Genomic DNA, 21,153 nt, shown 5'->3' on the forward strand with positions numbered 1-21,153 from the left:
GAGTAAAATGAATGCAGTCAACGTTCTCAGATCTGCTTTAAAACTATCGTTATATCAATGTTTATATCTCTGAATTGCCTTATTGCCTTCTTACTATCTTGTAAATTTTTTTCCCCTAAGCCCATCGTCTAAAAAAATAAACTCCAGATTATATGAGTTCGTAGGAAATAAATTTTTCCGGACAATTGAAACACTTGGAAATCAGAAAAAATTAAGAAAACACGCAAATGTAACAATACGTAAGTGTATTTACGGACACACAACCTACTTAAATTCTTAAAATTCTACTAACAAAAAAGAATGTTATGTAAAATGTAATATAGCATAAACCAGCTATTTTAAAAATGTTTCAAAGTATAGTAATAACGTTCTATTGTCGTAAACTTCAGATTGTAATATCAATTTGTTCATTTTATTGAATTACATACTGTCACAGTTGTCTTTATCCCCTTTTTCTTTAAACGTCCTAACATTTGCAACACATTTCCTAAATTAATTTTTAATTCTTGTGTGAATCAGATAGACGACCGATTAATTCGCAGACAGGTTAACCAGTCCCCGAATAATGGAGAGTGTGTCTTATGGTTGAACATACAAATTATGTATCTCCTCAGTGTACAGTTTTCCCAAACTCCAGTTATAACTGAAATATTACTCAGCATGATCTGTAGCTTCACGCGATTAATTATAATGAATTCTTCACAGCCTACCTTTAGACCACTTTACATTGCTGGCAGGCGTAGAAAAATTTATTAATCAACACTTTATCTTGAATAAGCATTCTTCCCTAGGACGAGACTCGACGTTTTATATAACATATACGTTCATGTTCTATGTGTCAGGAATTATTACCTACACATTGCAAAGTCATTATATTTTAAATCCGGCTTGTTTTGCATAAGGACATATGCAAAAAAATGAAATAAAACGTGATATTGTTACTTCATACATCCGTCTGAAGGTGGTTTGGTTTTTAATTTATAATTTCTTTATAAGTGCCAATCTCTCTCTCTTGTTTGATCCATTAGGAAGGTTGTGTGAAGTCTATATTTAAGGAGCCCCCTCTACCGAAGCTGCAGTTGACTCAAGCAGGCAGAACTGTTTACGAACCATGAATAAGTATCTTGTGCTTCTCACAATGTGCTTAGCGGCGTCGAGCACCGCGGCTCACAAACTACGTAAGTACACCAACTTGAAGTAATATTTATTGGGAATAATTGTTGAATCATTTTTAGCATTTAATTACGGAAAATGAGGTGTTATTCATATCAAAGGACCTGCTTCGGTATTCGTTCTTTTTCTATCAATTCTACGTGTTCTATTCAATCTTGTTTATGTACTTTTATTGTAATTAATTGAAAATACTCCTAATTCTTATTTTATATTTCTATTACTGATTCTGTTCAAAATTGCACATCCTTTCACAGATCTTAAAATCGCATTTCAGTTCTTTGTAATTTTTGTATGTCTCCTTTCATCATTGTTCAAAATTCAGTTTCTTATAGTAGTGCAGAAATAGCCATCACTTTATAAAACTTCATTTGTGTATCTTTCCGAGATTTCCCTTTAAGTGTACGCCTGATAGTGCTACACATATTTTTGGATTTTTTTATATATGTTTCCTCTAGAAATTGTTACCATGCAAAACTTACTTTGATGTCCGTGGGCGCACTCCACATCTATTGTTGGCATTTTAAGGCTTGAATTAGTTTGAAATTTATGACTTGTGACATGTGGTAGTTTTTGATTTCTGGATTCTATTGTTGGTGATATCTGGCATAATTTTGCGATTTATGATTTACAAGATCAAGGAGATTCACATATACCAATTGTTAATTTATTTCGAAATGTTTGTATACTTTAGTTATTCTTTTGACGTAAGGTCGCTTGAGCAAGTCATAATATTGTTTTCTCAGTTTTACTATTGTGGAGTCGCTTTAAGAGTGTAGACGTCGTGCATGCGTGTTGAGATTGTGACAGCTGTTGAGTTTTGTGTGATTGGAGGTGTACAGCCTAAATTGAGGGCTATTGTATCTATTTGAAATGGTTTAATAAAGTAGACGATAGTGTAAGAGAAGTTTTGGTTCACCTGAGCTATATTATTCGTTTATAAAAAAAATATTTTGAGTTTGAAAGGAACGTTCGGACTGGACGAACGTTCTGACTTCAGAACTGAGCATCAACTTCTGCGAGATATCTTCAATCAACAGCTCCTTAAGCGTACGTTGAGATAAAAACCCTAAGTATCAGAGCAAACCGAGTAGAGAAGGTGGAAAAAGAAGCATTTGCGACCACATTTTCATAGGAATTTTTTTTCTCATTTCTGATCCAGGAACACGTACACGTTTTCAAACATACTTCTGACTCACTCTGTATTTTAGAGCATATTTCTACAAAATTTTGTTCCTTCTAAATTTTTTTGTTTCTGCTATAATGGCACAATTTGTTTTCTTTTTCTTAAGTTCTTTATCCAACTCAGTATCCTTGGTTCCTAGGCCACTTGCAATCCAGTTCGCCATTTTGTTGCATCCTTTATACCGGATCGTTTGTCCTTTTCTTATCAAGTTTGTTACCAAGTCTCTCCGGCTGTTCTTTGAAGCTTACGAGTAAATAACTTTTTCTGTGGAGGGCTACCAACCCTCCACACAGCCCTCGAACCTGGAGGGCCGGGATTTTCTGTCAGGATTTACTACCTTTTGGTGGGTTGGCTTCACTATGCCTAAAGAGCTCCCTGCTCTATCGTTGTTGGGCACACGTCGTCTGGCTCCCCTGCCAGGGCCTGTCCGGCTAGGGTTACTGCCAGGAACCTACGCTCCAGCCGGCATAGCTTCCAGCTTCCTTAGAACACGCAACCCTCCCACCACGAAGTGTAGTGTCCCATGGAAAGACAGGTTCCTATTATCTTTATTATCCGTGGGATCAAACTTTCTGGTCGAGTTAGCACTCTGCTTTGTTTTCAGGAGATCTCGAGTTCAAATCTCGGCCCGGCAATCGGCTATGCTAAGGTTCTTCGTGGTGTTCCTCAGTCCTTCCAGGCAAATTGTGCTTCCTTCCACATCTATTCCAGTTCACAATTCGACGCTACATAGTCGTTAAATAAACTAAATATAAAATAAATATTATCCGTATACATGACAACACGCAATCAAAACGGAGTTTCGCATATAAAGCCACACAGCCTTCTGTATAGTAAACCAAAAAAATCACTTATTTTAGTTAAGTATTATATGCGTTATCTTTGATTCTATACCACTTATACTTGAGAAAATAGCCTACGTTCCTGTGAAACCAATTATAGGACTTATACAGTAAAACATCTCTAACTTGGACACTTGCGGTTCCACGATAATGTGTCCAACTTACAGAGGTGTCCAGGATAGAGGGAAAGGAGAAAAGCATCTTTTCAAATTGTGGTGTAATGACAATTTGGTAATTGTTAAGTATTATGGAGCCCTTCCCCCCCCCCCCCAAAAAAAAGGGAATTTCTGATAACAAAAATCAAAAGGGTAAATTAAATTTTTACAAATTTTGTTTTCACTAAATTAAACTTGCATGGATAAGTTCAAAGGGAAGGGCACCAATACTTTACGTTTATCGACAATGTAATCTAGTTACTTACATAATCTAACTACTGTAGGCTTGCTCGAATTAAGAATTAATGACAATAATAATAATCTTTTGAAACCCACTCTCATGGTTGCAATGTTCAGAATGTATTTTTTAATTGTACTTATGGCATTAGCTCAACATATGATGTCACTTATTTCTTGTAAAAATTTCGTCACAAGACACTGCCTTTTGCTTTTATCTTGGAATTTGTCCATTCTCTTTCTAATTTTCGCAGCAATCGGAATAAAGTTTAAACCATTCCTGGTTGACTATGAGGGAAAGCATACCTTTCCAATTTCTGTTAACACTGTTTAACTCAGTTGCAAGCACTGTACTGACAAAGTTAAAACTCCAGTGAGGGGTTCAACAAAAGAATAACTATACACTTTCACTGGATTCCAATGATGTGTTCAATGTCTCACACCCTCAACCATAAGCTAATCCTCAGGTAGAAGGCATTCATCAGTCAGAAATTCAAAACAACAAAATACTAACTGTAAACGTTTCCCATAAGAGCGTTGAAGCTGCATGCATGCACCTGTCCAACTTACAACAAAAGGGGTGACGAAGTTCCAGGATAAAGAGGTGTCCAAGATATAGGGTATTGTGGATATGTAAAATTATAGGATATTCGCCGGTTCCAATTAAAAGTGTCCAATATAGAGGGGTGTCCAGGATAGAGGGGTGTCCAACTAGAGGGGTTTTACTGTAATGTATTTGGTACTTGAGGAATCAGTGCGGTCCAAAAGTTCCCGGACTGGATTTTTTACCGCTTTTTTACCGACGTGATCTTCCGGACCGAGGTTGAAATACGTAGTAGAGACCCTTTCTGACAAGGGTGTGGAGTGGCTTTAGTGTAGTGGCAGGTGTTGTTAAGAAGGGTTGTCTCGTACGAGCTATTGTTGTTGCTTAGTGTCAAGGTCGTGAGATGGATGGCGATTAAATTTTGCTGTAAAGCCAATATTTCGGCTTCAAAGACTGTGGAGCTGATTCAGAAGGCTTAAGGTGATGCAGCGGTAAGCCGAACAAAAATTTTTGAGTAGCACAAACGGTTTCGAGAGGGTAGGGAGTCAGTGAAGGACGACGAACGCAGTGGCCGGCCCACAAGTCGAACCGATAACAACATCGCCGCCGTCGCCAAAATGGTTCAAGAAGATCGAAAAGTGACGTCTCGGTTAATAGCAGACACACCTGGCATCCCGAAACAGTGGTTCTACGGATTTTAAGCGAAGATTTGCGAAAACGAAAACTGTGCGCCAGACTTGTCCCCCATGCCTTGATGCAAGAGCAAAGCCCCGGCTCATTCGGCAGCAATGACGACAGTTTCTAGCGCAAAAACAAGTCGCAACGTTACAACATCCCCCATACTCACCAGATTTGGCTCCCGCGGACTATTTCCTGTTCCCGAAGGTGAAGTTGCAGCTAAAGGATGCAAGATTTGACACAATTAAGGCGATTCAGAAAGCAGTGACCAACAAGCTACAAGCTATTCCCGCAGAAGACTTTTCCAATGCCACGAAGAAGTTGGAAACACGTGCTAACCAGTGCATTGCATCAAATAGATCCTATTTTGAGTAAATAAACCGAAAAAAATATCCTCCTTCTTTTTTTAGTTCTTATTGCCTTAGTCCGGAAACTTTTGGACCGCTGAAATAATTTGATTTGTAAGATTGCTAATGTAATACTTGTACATTAATAAAAAGCAAAATTAAGCTAGTAGGAGAATAGCAAAGTACGATTATTTCAGCTCTATGCTATCAGACTTCCCTACATTCAATGACCACGACTGACACAGGATAACTTCAGAGGACATAGATTCTTATTCGAGAGTTGTTCTCTCTGAGTCCCTCTATACGCTCCTCCAGTTTGAATCACTCTGTATATGATAAGATTAATTATGAGTGTTCAATAAAAGAAAATGTGATATAAACTAAAATCAGAAGCATGATTTGATACTCTAACAGCGGTGAGTACTTTTAAATTTATATTGATTGTCCGTATCTGAAATACAATCGTTTGTTCGTTCCAAAATGTATGCTTTATACATAGCACAAATCTGACGAATATATAAATATTAAAAAACTTTCTCTGGCAGTAGACAGTTTCGCTTCGGTGTCACAATATTTCCTCCCATTGAACATGTTTCCCAGCACTAGCCGAGGAAGAAGTTATTCAGATACTCTTCACCAAAGCTGCTAAAGCTGAATATGTCTCCTCCTGCGACTTCCACCATTCGCATGGGTAGAGATCGTTCTGTCGACATCCTGGTTCCTTGTAGCACGTCAATTGTTGCCTTTCCGTTCATTTCAATAGACATCTTCATACTCTATCTAACTTGCTCGAATATCGCATGCATAGCAGGAATTGGTTCGCCCTCATACATACATCACATCGAGAAAGGACGATATTTGTCGCGCATTCATGACTCTAGTGCCATCTTTCCACACCAGACTTCCAACCGTTTAAAGATGAGGGTTTTGAATTTCTTCGACATGTTTCATCAGTGTCTTTGGGTAGCAAGTGACATTTAAATGACGTCATTGGTGAAAGGGTGAACCATGAAATCAGTTGACTGCTTGACCCATAACACAAGTTGAGCGTCACTTAAGGAATTCCACTAGAATTTACAGTGTTGTCGAATGTAGGTCTGTTGTCTCCAGCTTCTAGGCCGTAACAGCGGATGTAATTTTGCGATCGAAGAAAACAAGAAGAGGCTTTTTTTCAAATCCGACTGGATTCTGACATTACCGGTGTCAAAGGTTGAACTAACTGACCTTCATCCGTCATAATATCTATTTGAATGCTTCCATAATTATACACTGTGACATCATCCGCAGATGGTCATGGTCATCAACTCACCTAAAAATATATGTGATATATAAATGAACATCATCTAAAACCACAAACGAAGTATATAAAAGTGCAATGTTCTGCCAAAGTCATTCTACCTGCACCTATTACAACATTTAACGTCCACTCCGTTTCTGGAGTCTTATAGAGACTGATCATAAATTTCAGAACCAATTCCTGTTACATGTTCTATTTGTCAAAAAATAAACTTCACTGAAAACAGATTAAAAATCTGTTATATGTTTGAAATGTCCACAGCATTCAACGAAGCAAGAATTCACTCTTTTCCTTGTGTTAAATGTAATGCTGTGAAGAGTTTCCGCTTCACGGAAACGGTTCGGCAGACGAGATACTGTCTATTTATTTCGCATAGAAGAATCGGGAAATTGTTCCTGAGCGTATTTTTCAAGTGAAGTAAAAGCATTCTAGCATTTAAGTGTAGAAGAAAAAGTAAAGTTAAAACATGACGTAATATGCGTCGAATCTTGCATAGTTATATCGAGATTGTATGTTTATTAATCCAGTCGAATTGCGATAAATTTCAACCACTAATAAATATTTTTTAATATTGGTTGAGTGACCTTTCGATCACTCTGCATATTCCTTCCTGTTTGGTATCGATTTTCCTAGTTCAGGTCTTCATTTGTTCTGATGTTAAAAAAGTAATAAATATGATAACTTTCATACAATCAGGTGAACCCTCTGACGCTGTGGCACTATGTGACATTATGTACCTCATATTCCAAAATGTGCGCTCTTCAATCCAACAAAACGATACTTAAGCACAGCATTTGCACGGCAATTCAAGTCACCATGTTACCATTGAGGACGGAAGTGTATGATGCATTCCAAGTGCAAGAATGATAAAATCGCATGCAAGTCGTTATTCGATTTGGAGACCACGTAACTAACTCTCAGACCAGGGTTCCGAATTTCCTCCCAATCCAACACCTATTAAGCACAGCTTTTAAAATACACTTAAAATGCCGAAACGTGTAAATTGTCAGTTATCAAGTCTAAATGCGTGACCGAGATAAAACGAATGCTTCAATAGTTTTATGTGTGGGCAAGTACACGTGGAAACTAATATCCGCTTAAACGGATTTCAACCTGCACAAACGTGATCCGTTTGTCCACAAACACAAGGGTAAACCAAAAGATACGTATAAAACCAAAAATATTTCAACATAGTAATACTCACAGAGTAGGAACGCATTATCGAAATCATCAGCAGTGCGAATTACCTTGGGAAAACTATGAACAAATTAAATGAACATTTGATTAGTCTCCGTCGACTGCTTCTACCGATTTCATCTTCAGATTGTGACGTGGGTTGTTACGTACTTGTTATAAAGTTGGCAGGCCTAGGTGCTGTTTCCACCACACGTCATACATTCATAAGACGGAGGTAATGTGTGGATGGTAAGGCGTCTTGAACCTGCACCTAATGTTTTATATAGATGTAAACCTTTATCTCTCGCCCCATTGAAGAACACGGAATGAGTTTGTCTGTGAACAAGCTGCTGGGTAGAATGTTTTGATCAAATAGAGCGGAAGTGACAGAAGAATGGAGAAAATAGGTAATTAAAGGCTTCGTAATTTATTATCTTCACGATATTATTGGAATGATGAAATTAAAGTCGGTAAAATTGGAATGACGTATAGCACGCATGGGTTACATACAATGTACACAAAACTTAAATCTGAAAACCTGAGGGAAGACGACACTTAGAAGACTTGTGTTAATATAAGGATAACCTTAAAATATATCTTAACCTAAATAATGGTCGCATGTATGGATTCGATTAAGTTGACTCATTGTTAGCTCTAGAGTCACTCTAAAATAACATAGGCTTCCGTAGAAGGCGGAGAATTTCTTGACTAGCTCAGGAACTATCATCTTCTGAAATTCAGCAGGAAACAAATGCAAACAAAACTCATGAGTCACTACATATTTTGTTGAGAAAATTTTCTTATTTGTTTCAGCTGACTACATCAAGAAATGTTCCCTGAAGGACCCAGAATTCAATGCGTGCGCCTTGAAGAGTGCCAGAGCTGCAATTCCACACCTCGTTAAAGGTGAGTACGCTATAATAATTCCGAGAAAGCCAGTTTGGTCTCCGTCTTTCTTGTATTTAAAATCTACTCCAATATCAGAATTATGAACAAGTTTCAGTTTCTAAAGACTATCTGGTCTAATTATAGGTGTGATACAGAAATGTAAAATTACTAAAGTCACAAGCATACAAGTTGATTTTTTGTATAGTGTTTACTGAAAACGAGGTCGTATTTAAAAAGCACTACGAGTACTTCAAACATAAGCCCCTTTAAAGGCGATTGGTAATCATTGTACTACCAGCTCAAACAATCACTAAGTCTGTTATTCAGTATTAATGGGGTTTTTGACTCGAAATAAGTAGCGATTATGTCCATTTACACATCAACTAAATGATCTCTGTGATGGTGAATTGTCTTATTTGCGGTAGAGACTGGATTCTTTAATATTATTCAGACGATCTTCGATACAGTGAAATACATGTAAGGGAGACCAGGGCAGAACGAGGCAACCTGGCAAAACAGGGTATCGGCTTTATTTCGTCTGCACTGCTTTGCGATTATCGGGACTGGGTGAAATATCATTAGCCACCAGCACAGCGTCATGTCATGTCAGTCAGCGCCATTTTGTGGTAACGGTTTCTGAAATATTTACCCATGCTGGATTTTGCTTCTACATTTTACAAATTTTTTTCAACGCCCAGTGAAGGTAAGACCTATTATTCATTACTCATATTCACTTTGCTGAGTGATGCATGTCACAAGGTGTTTTCTTTAAAATCTTAAACATAATATATTTATTTATTTTCATGATGTCGTTTTTGGTGGGACAATCCTAATTTAAAAGCTTATACTCGGGGCAGGATGGGGTAGGGCAGATTGGGGTACCCAGAGAAGAGGATCAAATGATAAGTGCGTGTAATGTGGCGAAGTCTATTCGAAGTCCATTGAAGGGTGGATCCGGTATTCGTCTTGCTTGAAATGGGCCCATAACTCATGTGCAGGTGTTGATAGTGACGATGATGAAGAGGTGCACACGTGTGCCGTCTGCCCTTGGCCTAAGTAGATTTCAAATGTGTAAAGTTTCCACATTTTACATTGTACACGAAATCACTTCTATGTCCTAAGTCATAAGTAGTAGATAATCTGTGTCTTCTTACAACTTTTCAAACATTTATCAACCATAATCCGTCTTACCCCGGGCACGGGAAAAAAGGGGCAATGTACATTCTTGTAAATAAATTAATATTTAAAGAACTGTAACCCTTAGAACTAAACTAATAACTCATTACAAATTTCTAATTTACAATGAATCCAGAAAGGGTTCCTTCCTTTATTATTGTCCCTACCACATGTCTCCAAAAATTAAGTTCCCCGTTCTGCCCTGGGCTCCTCTAACTCTGGCATTTTCTCTTAACTATTTTTTCAAAAATCACGAAAGGTATATCAGTGCCGCGACCGTAGATTAATTCTTTAAAGTGCAATTGGAAGTATGAATCACACCTGTTTTAACAACCAATGAAAGTAAAATAAAATAGTCCCTCTACACGCCACATAGGTAGCTCCTTCTCATTCTTGACCTCGGCATTAGATGAGGGTGTATTCAGGAACACGCCCCTGCCGCGCTTCATCCCTGTGAAGGAACCCCGGTACTAAATTGACAGGAGGCTGTATGGGCCCCATGGCCGGTCTGGATTTAGAGGTTAGAGGAAAAATCCTTTTCCCTCATAGGGCGTAGAACCCCTGGCGTCCAGCCAGAAGCCAATCACTTTAGTGACTGAGTTACCCGGGGGATCTTAACAACCTATAATTATGGATTTTGTATATGTGTTCTTTATAATTCAGTGTAAAGAGGGGTTATTTCCTCAAACAAAGTTGTGCCAGTCATGGTTTGTGATTGGATTCCCGAACGGGCTGATCATTGAAATGAGGGGTAAAAAAGACTTTGGCATATTAATCTGGTTTATATAAACGAAGGAGGTGTAATTAGATAATATTTGGTACGCCTTGCTTCATCCAAATTTGAGTGATTTTATTAATTTTGGCATTGTTTAAATGTTTGAAATTGGAAGAGAGTGGCGACATACAGCCGCTTGAACGTCTCTCCTCCCGACATTCCGTCTAGCGAGAACGTGACTTTAACAAAGCTTTCGTACTCGTAAAAGTTGTTTACGAGGCGAAAACTTAAGACCTTCCAGATGTGGAATGACGGTTGCCCTAAATCCGTCGCCTCACTGCGACTGGAACCAATGAATTTCGAATGTGGCTTTTTGGCGCGTTTCCGACGTCATGGGGTGAATTTTGGGAGACGAATCGGGTCGCCGTATTAAATTCACGTTTTAAGAACAGTTACGAGTTGCAGGGATTTATATAGCGGGATTGTGTAGTTGCGGGCTCTCTTGCGAACTTAGATTGCCCGACGCAGGGGGGAGGCACGACGATCCTTGCCCACAGGAGCAGGCAGGGTCTGCAGCAACTGAAAGCAACCGCCATTCACCTGGTGCTGGCAACCAGGAAAGTGAAGCTCGTGGCCTGCATACTTCTCGCCCACGCGGCCCTGGATTGACTCGGACTTGACCGACTGCCCGGGCGGAAGTATCCCGGTCCTATTGGCCGGTGACCTCAACGAGAAGCACACGGACTGGAATTCTAGGCTGATCTGCACGAGGGGTTCGCTCCTGACGGATTATGCCACAGAAAATCTACGGGCCTGGCTCACCAACTACGGCACCCTACGCACACAACGGAACTCCCGATATCCTTGACATTGCACTCGCCAAGGACTTCGTCCTACCTGTGTATCTGACTGTCTGCCCCGCGCTCAGCTCAGATCACCTGCCCATCATCATCGACTACACGTGTCGATCATCCTATCAAAACCTTCCTGGCAGCCCAGAATTCGCAAGAATATACTGTGGTGCATTCCAGGATTGCCTCGAAAGCAGACTCCTGGGGATTCCCGTGATAAACGTCGAGGAGGCAATCGACAAGTGCGTCGAGGATCTGAACAGCGTCATCCTTGAGGCCACAGCGGCGTCAACTCCCAAGCTTTGACACCGCGTGGAGAGGTGGTCGCCCCTGCCCGCTAGTATTCAGGATGAAATATTCCTTAAAAACTGGCTGAGTAGGCGGTGGCAGGGGATCCCGCTCTCAAAACCCAGCTCAACCGACTCCAGAGCTCGTTGACCTATCGGTTCAACGAGTGGAGGAACAAACAGTGGAGCGACACGCTGGAATCCTTGGGCTGCGAGAACCAGTCGCTATGGAAGATGACTAAGCGGGTGATGCGAGTCACCACTCCGCCGCCCCTCTTGTTAGTGCCGGGATGACTGGCTCTCTCGGACTCCTACAAGGCGGAAGCCCTAGCCGACAACCATGAGGTCCAGTTTCAGGCGGTGGACGATCCGTCGGACTCGGCTGTTATTGACATATTTAACGGGGCGATGCGAGCACACAAGTATGCCCCCGCAAGTGAATCGAAATTAATCAGTCACTCGGGGTCTTTAAGGTCATCAAGGGACTCAATGTTGGCAAGGCTCCGGGCCTCAAAAGTATACCGAACAGGGTCCTGAGACATCTCCCACGACGCGCGGTAACCTTTCTTACGGAAGTGTTCAACGCGGTCCTCCGCAGACAGCACTTCCCCTCGAAATGGAAACACGCTCGCGTGGTTTCCATACTGAAATCGGGGAAGGACCCCACGCTACCTTCTGCTTACAGACCCATCTGTATTCTTGACACGGTCGGCAAGCTCTGTGAGAAGATACTATTAAGGTGAACGAACGCGGGCCTCTACGAGATGAGGAGTTTCGGTTCCGACTTGGACACAGTACGACGATGCAGCTGACTCGCCTCGTTGAAAGGGTCAACAGGAACTTTGACGTTAGGCGGCTAACCGGCGCGGTATTCCTGGACGTGGCCAAAGCCTTTGACACAGTCTGGGTCGAAGACCTACTCTACAAGCTGACTGTCCTCAAGTTCCCGTCGTACCTGGTGAAAGTCATCTCATCCTACTTCGCTTGCCGGACATTCCAAATGTCCTTCCAGTCAGCCACGTGCACACGTCGTACTATGCCGGCCGGCGTTGTGAAGGGCGGAATCGTCTCCCCTGTGCTCTTCAGTCTGTATGTCAATGACATACACACACCGTTCTGCCACGTCAAGTTATCTCAATACGCGGATAACACGGCTGTCGTAGCCATATCTCGTGGTCCAAGGCTTCTCCTCAGGTATCTGGAGACTTACCTCGGTAGAATAAAGCTCTGGCTCAGGGCCTGGAGGACAGTTATCAACGACTCGATGAGCACCGCGGTTCTCTTTGTTAAGACTGGGAGACGCATCCAACAGTCCAGGGCAATGCAGTTTCTCGGACAGCCGATTCAATGGGTCAAAACAGCGAAGTATCAAAGTCGCCGTGCTTGCCTGGTCGGCGCACGTCAAGGAGTTGGGAAAGAAGGCGGCTCAACGATTGGGTGTGCTAGGCCCGGTCCTTAGTAGGAGAAGTGGCCTATCCATCAGGAACGGTGTGCTGCTCCTTAAGCAGCAAATCCGTCCTATGATGGATTAGGCATGCCCGATCTGGAGGTCAGCTGCCAGCAGCCACGTTAGGAAGCTGCAGGTGCTGCAATCCAAGTGTCTTCGCATTGCTACTAACGCGCCTTGGTACGTTAGTAACGGGCAAATACATGAGGATTTGGTGATCCCGCTCTTTGTCGACTACATCAGGGCACTGGCTGAGAGATTTGACTCGAAGTTAGCTGGTGTGGGGAACCCCTTAGTCCGGCAAATCAGGGGGCACTTGAGCCGAACGACGGCTGACAGAGGTGACCCAAGTTCAACCAGGGGACTGATGTTCAGCAGGCCAGCCGAGGCTGTCCCCAAAACGGCCCTGTCGGCGCAAGGAGTGGACTTGTCTACTCGGCTACCGTGACTGTGGTTTTCCGTGCTTTTCCTCAGTTGTAGGGCGAATGCTAGGGTATAATTTAATAGGGGCAGGGCCCGCCACCCCCGATTACGGAGGCCTTCAACTAAAGTGATCTCACTCCAAGCCGCAGAGGCCTTCAGCCGAAACGGCCCCTCGCTCTCTGTGTTCAAAACCCAGAGAACGAACGAACCAAAATCTTTGGACAAGTTCCCTGACGGGATAACCTCCCACCAGCAGCAAGAGACCCTATTTTGAATGGTCAATTCTCCCGCCACGACAGAATCCCTTTACCGTTAGCAAAATTCCGTTTCATTGTTAAGGCTCTGTTTACCTTTTCCAGTAATGCGATTCGTACGCAGGATTTATGTCACCTAGGAAGGGACGATGTCTTGCGCTTGCGCAGGACTCCGCCCTGAGTTAGCTCTTTGGTTGGTTGCGGGCTCTCAAAAGGTTTGGTTCTTCAAGTCGAGCAGACAGGTTCTGCTTGTAACTTTATATTTCAAGTAGAAAGACAACAGCCGAATCATCGCGCTGCCTTCCGATCAGAGTAATTGGTTGTACAACAGCGTGTCTCTAGGCGTAATAAAAGGTGACATCTCCAAGGTAACTTCGGTGTGGTCTTCAGTTGCTCAACTCCAGAGATTCCACTTCCTTCGCGCAAATGCCGCTCCAACCATCACAGTCCCCGTATATTCCCTAAGATTCGGATACTCTTGCCCTCCGACAAAACCTGCACCCATTTTCCGTTCATATCCTTCCGCATACCCAAATTTATATCTCAAGCTGTAACCGCACTCAAACCGGGCACGCTACTGGGTTTGATCCTGTGGCGACCTAAGTAAAAAGGCGAGTCGTGTGCGGAAAGGCGGTTACAAAGTTTAACAATTTATCTTTGTAAATATAAGAAGTTGTGTTTTATTTGCAGTAATGACCGAATTTTTAATAATTACTTAAGCAATGTTCGGCTCAAACATTACTTTATAATGAAATCTGTTACGTTCTTTGAACTTTATTTTCAAAGCAGAGGAAAACGTGTCTGGAAAATAAATTACTTCGTTGCTTTCTTTACTGATAAAACCGTCATCTTGAAGAAGTTTTGAGAAATAAAGATTCTGTGAATATCACTGTCTTCTGGGTTGTTGCACCGTGTAGTCTCGTAAAAGCTTACCGACGTTTCAGAGATCGTTGTTGCCTCCATCATCAGGTTATAAGTCGGTAAACGTCTACCAGATTACACGTTGCAACAACCCAGAAAACAGCTATCTTAAATCTGACCACCGTGAAAATCTCAAATCCTAGGAAAATTCTATGCTTCAAGAAAGTTGTACATTTCAGGAGCAAAGAAGCACAACATCCCACTCTTGGATCCACTGATTGTGAAGGAGGTTCGGGCAGTCGAAAGTTATCTGACCATGGCGGCAATAGATATGAAAATGCAAGGGTTAAAGGACGCAGTTCTGCAAAACATAAGGTAACATTTCTATTACAACGGTAGTACTGGCCACGTGTGACTTACTGTCGGCAATATAACCGTATTTTCTCTGAAACTGAGCAATGATGTGGACACTCAAAACGGTCTTGGCGGTAGCAGCTAGACAGTTCGACATCCCTCCCGCCACGACCAAAACCTATAAAGTAATTACACTGCATTCAGTTGTTCTCCAATTATCCTCTTTGAATATTTGTTAGTGCTTGGCTGTTATTGGCCTTTTTGGCTGTTGTCAAGCACTTTAATAAATGAATTGAATTGAATATTACAATGATATATGATCCGATTGCCCAGCAACGCAGAATAATAATGTCGAAACCACATGGCCAGAATGTTACACTACATTCCATTCCTCAAAATCAAATTCATTATTGCACGGTTCTTAAGTAAAAACACTTGTATATAGTTTATGTTTTTTCTCTGATGCAATAGGAGCTGAAACAACGAGATTTACATTTTAATATATGTAATCCAACACTTATATATCCCTAAACGTATTTACTAATTGAGAGAAGCGACCTTTTCATGTAGATTAACATTAAGATAGCGGTTTTCTGAGTTTTTAAACCACGCAGATTTGTCAAAGGTTGTCGACTTTTCGGTGGAACTTCCTACTCAATTTTAGTGTAGGAGACTTGAAAACCAGTCACGGCTGTGGCATTTCAAGAGGAGTAATGAATCAAATATACACACTTTTCACCGACTTATAACCTCAAAACGGCGGAAATTAAACGTCATAAAATTCTAAGACTTTACTCGGAATTATAGATAAATGAATTCTTCAAACTATTAAACGGCAATGATTCAACTATAGCTGTTATACCTTTGGTAATTTCGAATAAGATTAAACGATACCCATAAATAAATTTACAGATGTGGCCTATTTCAAGTCACTTAACTGAAGAAACTGACGAAAGGCTCTGAAAAGAATCACAGGATAGTCGTCAGTAGTATTCATTTCATGCAATCTGTTGCGAATATTTTCAATAGCACAAACAATGAAACTTTAACAGAATGTCACACAACAATATTAAAAAAGAATTTATAACTTTTATGTTACAAGATAAATCTGTTCATGTTGTCATGTAGGACTGTAATAGGATTTTTTACTTGAACTTTCTTGCATAGTAGGCAGGTGTGTCGTCCGTGAACGAACGACTTGATCCGCATGAAGTTTAACAATAGACTCGTTGTTTCTTTGCTAACCCGACATGAACACCCACTCTGCGTTTCGGTCTGTCGAATTGGTTGGTCTCGTGTCATTCCGATTGTATCTGATCCAGAAAAAACAGGCTCGTTTCTCCAATAATTTTCAGTTACAAACTAATCGCCATACCATCTGTTTGTCTTTACTTGCTTCAATAATTGTAACAAAACCATTTCTCTTAATTTTCAAAGGAGACATATTTATGATTTGGGCCAATCCTTGATTGAAATTATTTTATAAATAATTAGATATTTCAACAAAAGTTTGAGCAATTATTTTGAAGGGAAGAATTTCCGTATTTTGGCCAAAATCTACTGATCTTTGGAACCTGATTCCAAGGGTGATCTGATCCGAAAGAAATCGAATCGTGGAAATGGTAAGTCCTGCCAACCTACATTGAGGCTAGTACATTTTAACACATATCTAAGCAATTTACCATTCTATATAACCTCTACCTGGAGACTGCAGGACTTCAGAGGAAATCAATTCTCGTCCGTTCTCAATGAAATAAATTACATTAAAAGCCATATTAATGACAGCACCTACTGCGGTGTACGAAATTTTCAGTCATAGGAAGTCGGTGACTATAGGCTAGACAAGTATGACTTCAATCTTTGCTGGAGTTGGGGCCGGCTTCGAGACCCACTCAGCATCCCATCTAATGGGTATCAAAACTCTTTCTACGAGTACGACATCTGGAGTATGAAGCTGATATCCCATTTAAATTTATTGTCGATATTAAGAACACATGGAGCTTTAACGTTGTTGCCAATACGTCATCAAGATGTAATGCTTAAATTCAAGACCAATTTTTCTTTTTGCATTATATCTTACACGTTCAGGAATTAAACCCTGTGACTTATTGTTAACGTTGATCTGAAATTTAACTGATGTTTCTGTCTACAGTTTCGACTTCGACAAACAAAATATCACGGCAGAAGTCCTAGTCCCAGAGGCACATTTCACTGGCAATTATGAACTGGATGGCAGGCTAGTGGCTCTCCCGATAACTGGCAAGGGACCCCTCGACGCCACGCTTTGTAAGTCACTACGACACTGTTTATATGTGAGCTGGAACACGGAAAACAATTGCACCAAAAAAGAGGAACAAACAGACAAAATTTAAATATTAATTTAATATCAAGAGCTTTTGCCGCGTTGTCTGAGGCGTGGGCCTTGTGCTGCTTGGTCACTAGGACAGGTTCGAATCCCACTCAAGGCATGAATGTTTGTCCGCAACTCTCTGTGTAGTGCTGTCCTGCGTACAGGTAGAGGCCTTGGGACGGGCCAATCCCTCGTCCAAGGAGTCCTACCGAATGTCTATAGATCAAACCAACGAAAATTTGGTACCCGCAGTGCTCAGGCACTAAAGAATGGATCTTATACCTATTCTAAGTAAGTATCAAGAGCTTTACTTAATTAAAACACAAATATAATTTTGTTTCTAGTTTTGTGTAAATGTGATACTTGACCTCTGTTTCCTCGGGAACCAAAAGAGATAGAGGATGTTCAAGAAAATAACCTGATGACAATATTTCGATAAAAGAAAGGCAGGTCCATTGCTCAGGCGATTAATCGCCTGTTTCTAATATCGGAGACTAGGGTTTTCTCCCATAGCAGTCCATACGGGATTTGTGGTGGAAGAAGTGGTAATGAGAGAGATCCTTATCCAAGTCCTTCCGTTTTTGCCTGTCAAATTCATTCCACCGTGTCTTCATATTCACTCATGTATCATCTGGTGAATACACACTTGATTCGTTAGCGGTTCAGATCCACAAAGATATTTTACCTAATTTGCTGTCTTCTAGATTATAACGCAGCGTAAACTTCTGCCAGAGTACACGGTGCTACAACCCTGAAATCCGCGAGGGGTGGAAATGTGACAACATAATTTATGGCGGTCATAGACTTTGCTTTGAGCACATTAAAATTTGTCTTACGGAAATGAATTCTAAAGGTGAAACTGCATTGAACGTGCTCATAGCAAAATAATTTTGTGATGATAATGGACAATGTTAGGTTTCGTAACAAATTATTTGTTTTTAAACACAAAGCTCTCGATCACAGTTGTATCGATGCCTCATGAATAAAGGCTGATAAAGTTATAAATATAAACGTTTGGCGATACGATGTTTGCTGAAGTCATAACCCAATCTGTTGTCTTCCAGATGACCTCTACTTCAAGTATACAACTGGTTATAACCTTACGAAGATGGATGACGGCGAAGTGTACCTTGTTCCTACTAATTATAATGTACAGTTCCAACCCAAAAATTTGAAAGCTAAAGTGGGAAACCTGTTTAACGGAAACAAATTACTAGGTAAGCTCACAACCACCGCAGTTCCAAACCTGGCAACACAGACGCGCAAACTGAAAACATGTCTGTTTCAGGAGACAGCATGAACGCGTTTATCAACGAAAACTGGCAAGCCGTGCTGAAAGAAGTTGGGCAGCCTACCTACGACGCCCTAGGTCTCATCGTGCACACCATACTTAGTGCAGCCGCAAAAACGGTGCCCTACAAGGATATATTCGACGACACAGAATGAAGACATCCACGTCTGGTTAAAAAGAAGTGATATAGTGTACGGCAGCAAGACGAAACGGGAGAAGTACCCTTCGACGTAAATTAAGATAACACAAAGATATTTAACTCGATTTACAGCAGCTGCACTTTAGCCATTATGTACTATCGATAGGGACTTTATAGTTAGGACGTAGGGTTACTCTACTGGGCTTGCCACTAACATAAACGAAGGGGAAGGGGAAAAAAAGGATTAATAACAACTTTGTAAAAAATCGAAATTTGAAAAAATTATCATCATTCGCATGTGGATTCAACCCCAAAGGTACCGCCACACTACCGTTCTTTCATGCAACACGAAGAGCATTTTTCGTTTTACAAATTTTTACTGCGCGACTATGCTTGCATTACTGAATCTTCAAGAAACACGTGTTACATCTCTACAAAGAAATTCAGTAATTGCTGACCCATGATTGACGTTAAAAGATCAAGTGTCGTAAGGAATATTTTTGTTTCGGGTCTTACGTTTTCCACAACTAAATATCACCACAGTTATGTAACGTTAAATTTTATCACAGAACACTTTCATGGCTTCCATTACCGAATAATTAACATCAAATATGAACAGAACAGTCTTGACTATTAGCCTGAAGCTTGCCAGATGTTATCTAGGGCTCTTGTCAAGCTTAGAACATTCAGTTGAAGTCACTTAAAATCAATCTTCTCAGCTATCTCACTTTTCCCGTTTGTCTTCTGTGAAGTACCACTGAATATATGTCACAACTTAGTACAGTTAAGCGGCAACAGTTTTCAGCAAACCACTAAGCATTCTGAACGGACATGATTTGGAATTTGGCGTATTATAACCGGCGCAATTATTTCTGTCCAATTAATTTGTATCCAAATTGATGAACTAGTTACTCTAAGGCTTCATATGATGTTTTCTGTTTACTAACATGAATAATTATACCACACTATAATTACGGAGTTTGCAAGATCACGTCACTTTTCCCTATCCTGAGCCAGATTATTCCAGGCAGCCGACATCTTCATATCGTATTCCTTTGAAGTCTATTTCTAAATTAAACTCATCTACGCCCACGCTCCAAGTGATCTCTTCAGAATGTGTGATAACATACTTTCCTGAACACTGTTCTAAGGAGAACACGCTTCACAAATACACATATATGCATACATCGTTCGTATATATACGTACATACATACGTACTTGCATACGCACGTACTTGAGCACGTGAACACATACATCCATACACACACACACACAGACAGAGAGAGACACATACACACACAAATACACACGTAGGGGAGCCCAGGGCAGAACGGGGCCACGGGGCAGAACAAGGTATCGGCCTTGTTTCGTCTGAAATGCTTTGCGATTTATCGGAACCGGGTGAAATACCATTAGCATACAGCACAGGGTCATGTCATGTCAGTCAGCTATATTTTGTGGTTACAGTATCGTAAATTATCACCTAAGCTGGATTTTTCTCCTACATTTTAGAATTTTTTCTCAAATTCCAGTGAATATAAAACCTATTCATTATATATATCCAATTTGTTGAATGATGCATGTTACAGGATGTTTTCTTGAAAATCTTAAACACAATATTTTTATTCATTTTCATGATGTCATTTTTGGTGGGACAATCCTAACCTGAAAGAGTATGCTCCGGGCAGGTTGGGGTAGGGTAGAATGGTGTACCCCGTTTTTTCCCGAGTGTATGTAGAGAAGAGATTCAAGATGACGATTGCATGTATTGTAGCGATGTCTATTCGCAGTCTATTGAAGGGTGGATCGGTATTCGTCTTGTTTGAAATGGGCCCATAACTCATGTGAAGTTGTTGATAGTCACGATTGTGAAGAGGTGCACATGTGTGCCGTCTGCGTTAGGCTTGAGTAGATATCAAATGTGTAAAATTTCAACATTTGACATTGTATGCCAAATAATTTTTATATCCTACGTCATAATTAACTGTGTCTTCTAATAACCTTTCAAACATACATCAACCATACTCCGTCTTGCCCCGGGCACGAGGCAAAACGAAGCAAGTTACATTCTTGTAAAGAAATTAATTTTTAAAAAACTATAACTCTTAGAACTTAACTCTTCACTCATTTTAAATTTCAAATAGACAATAAATCCACACAATGTTTCTCCATGTGTTTATCTTCATTATTGTACCTTCCACATATATCCAAAAGTTAAGTCCCCTTTTCTGCCCCTGGCTCCCCTACACATTTTGACATCTATCGGTAGCAACATTGACCCTGCAATGTTATTAGTTTTCTGTTTTTAGAAATTAAATTTGAGATTTCAAATGGCGTTAGAAGTGTTAGTGTAAAAGTTATAACTGCTGGTTTCGTGAGACTCAAGTATTCTCGCATCTCTACTAGTTTTTGTTCGCTGGAGACGTAAATCTTGTTAAAAGCCTGAGCAGACTTCTTCTAGTTGCGAGAATTGCACAACGTACA

At 40.7% G+C, this 21,153-nt stretch overlaps 1 protein-coding gene across 1 annotated transcript; it reads left to right on the top strand.

The window, feature by feature from the left end:
• Positions 1-1,028: 1,028 nt before the first annotated feature.
• Positions 1,029-20,840, top strand: LOC110832243 (protein takeout-like). Its single transcript, XM_022069066.2, has 6 exons — positions 1,029-1,178; positions 8,446-8,538; positions 14,774-14,909; positions 17,041-17,174; positions 18,303-18,455; positions 18,527-20,840. The coding sequence occupies exons 1-6, from the start codon at positions 1,112-1,114 to the stop codon at positions 18,682-18,684; spliced, it is 741 nt and encodes a 246-aa protein (XP_021924758.2). The 5' UTR covers positions 1,029-1,111; the 3' UTR covers positions 18,685-20,840.
• Positions 20,841-21,153: the final 313 nt, after the last annotated feature.

Source organism: Zootermopsis nevadensis, unplaced genomic scaffold (genome assembly GCF_977971745.1).
Source record: "Zootermopsis nevadensis isolate Lab colony 2312 unplaced genomic scaffold, Znev_1.0 Znev_ptg000010l, whole genome shotgun sequence".
Lineage (NCBI taxonomy): Eukaryota > Metazoa > Arthropoda > Insecta > Blattodea > Termopsidae > Zootermopsis > Zootermopsis nevadensis.

Bases quoted from the DNA above. Each gene is read 5' to 3' on its own strand.
- LOC110832243 (XM_022069066.2), top strand. From the start codon at position 1,112: ATGAATAAGTATCTTGTGCTTCTCACAATGTGCTTAGCGGCGTCGAGC. The intron at 1,179-8,445 runs GTAAGTACACCA...TATTTGTTTCAG, and splicing joins CACCGCGGCTCACAAACTAC to CTGACTACATCAAGAAATGT. The intron at 18,456-18,526 runs GTAAGCTCACAA...TGTCTGTTTCAG, and splicing joins TAACGGAAACAAATTACTAG to GAGACAGCATGAACGCGTTT.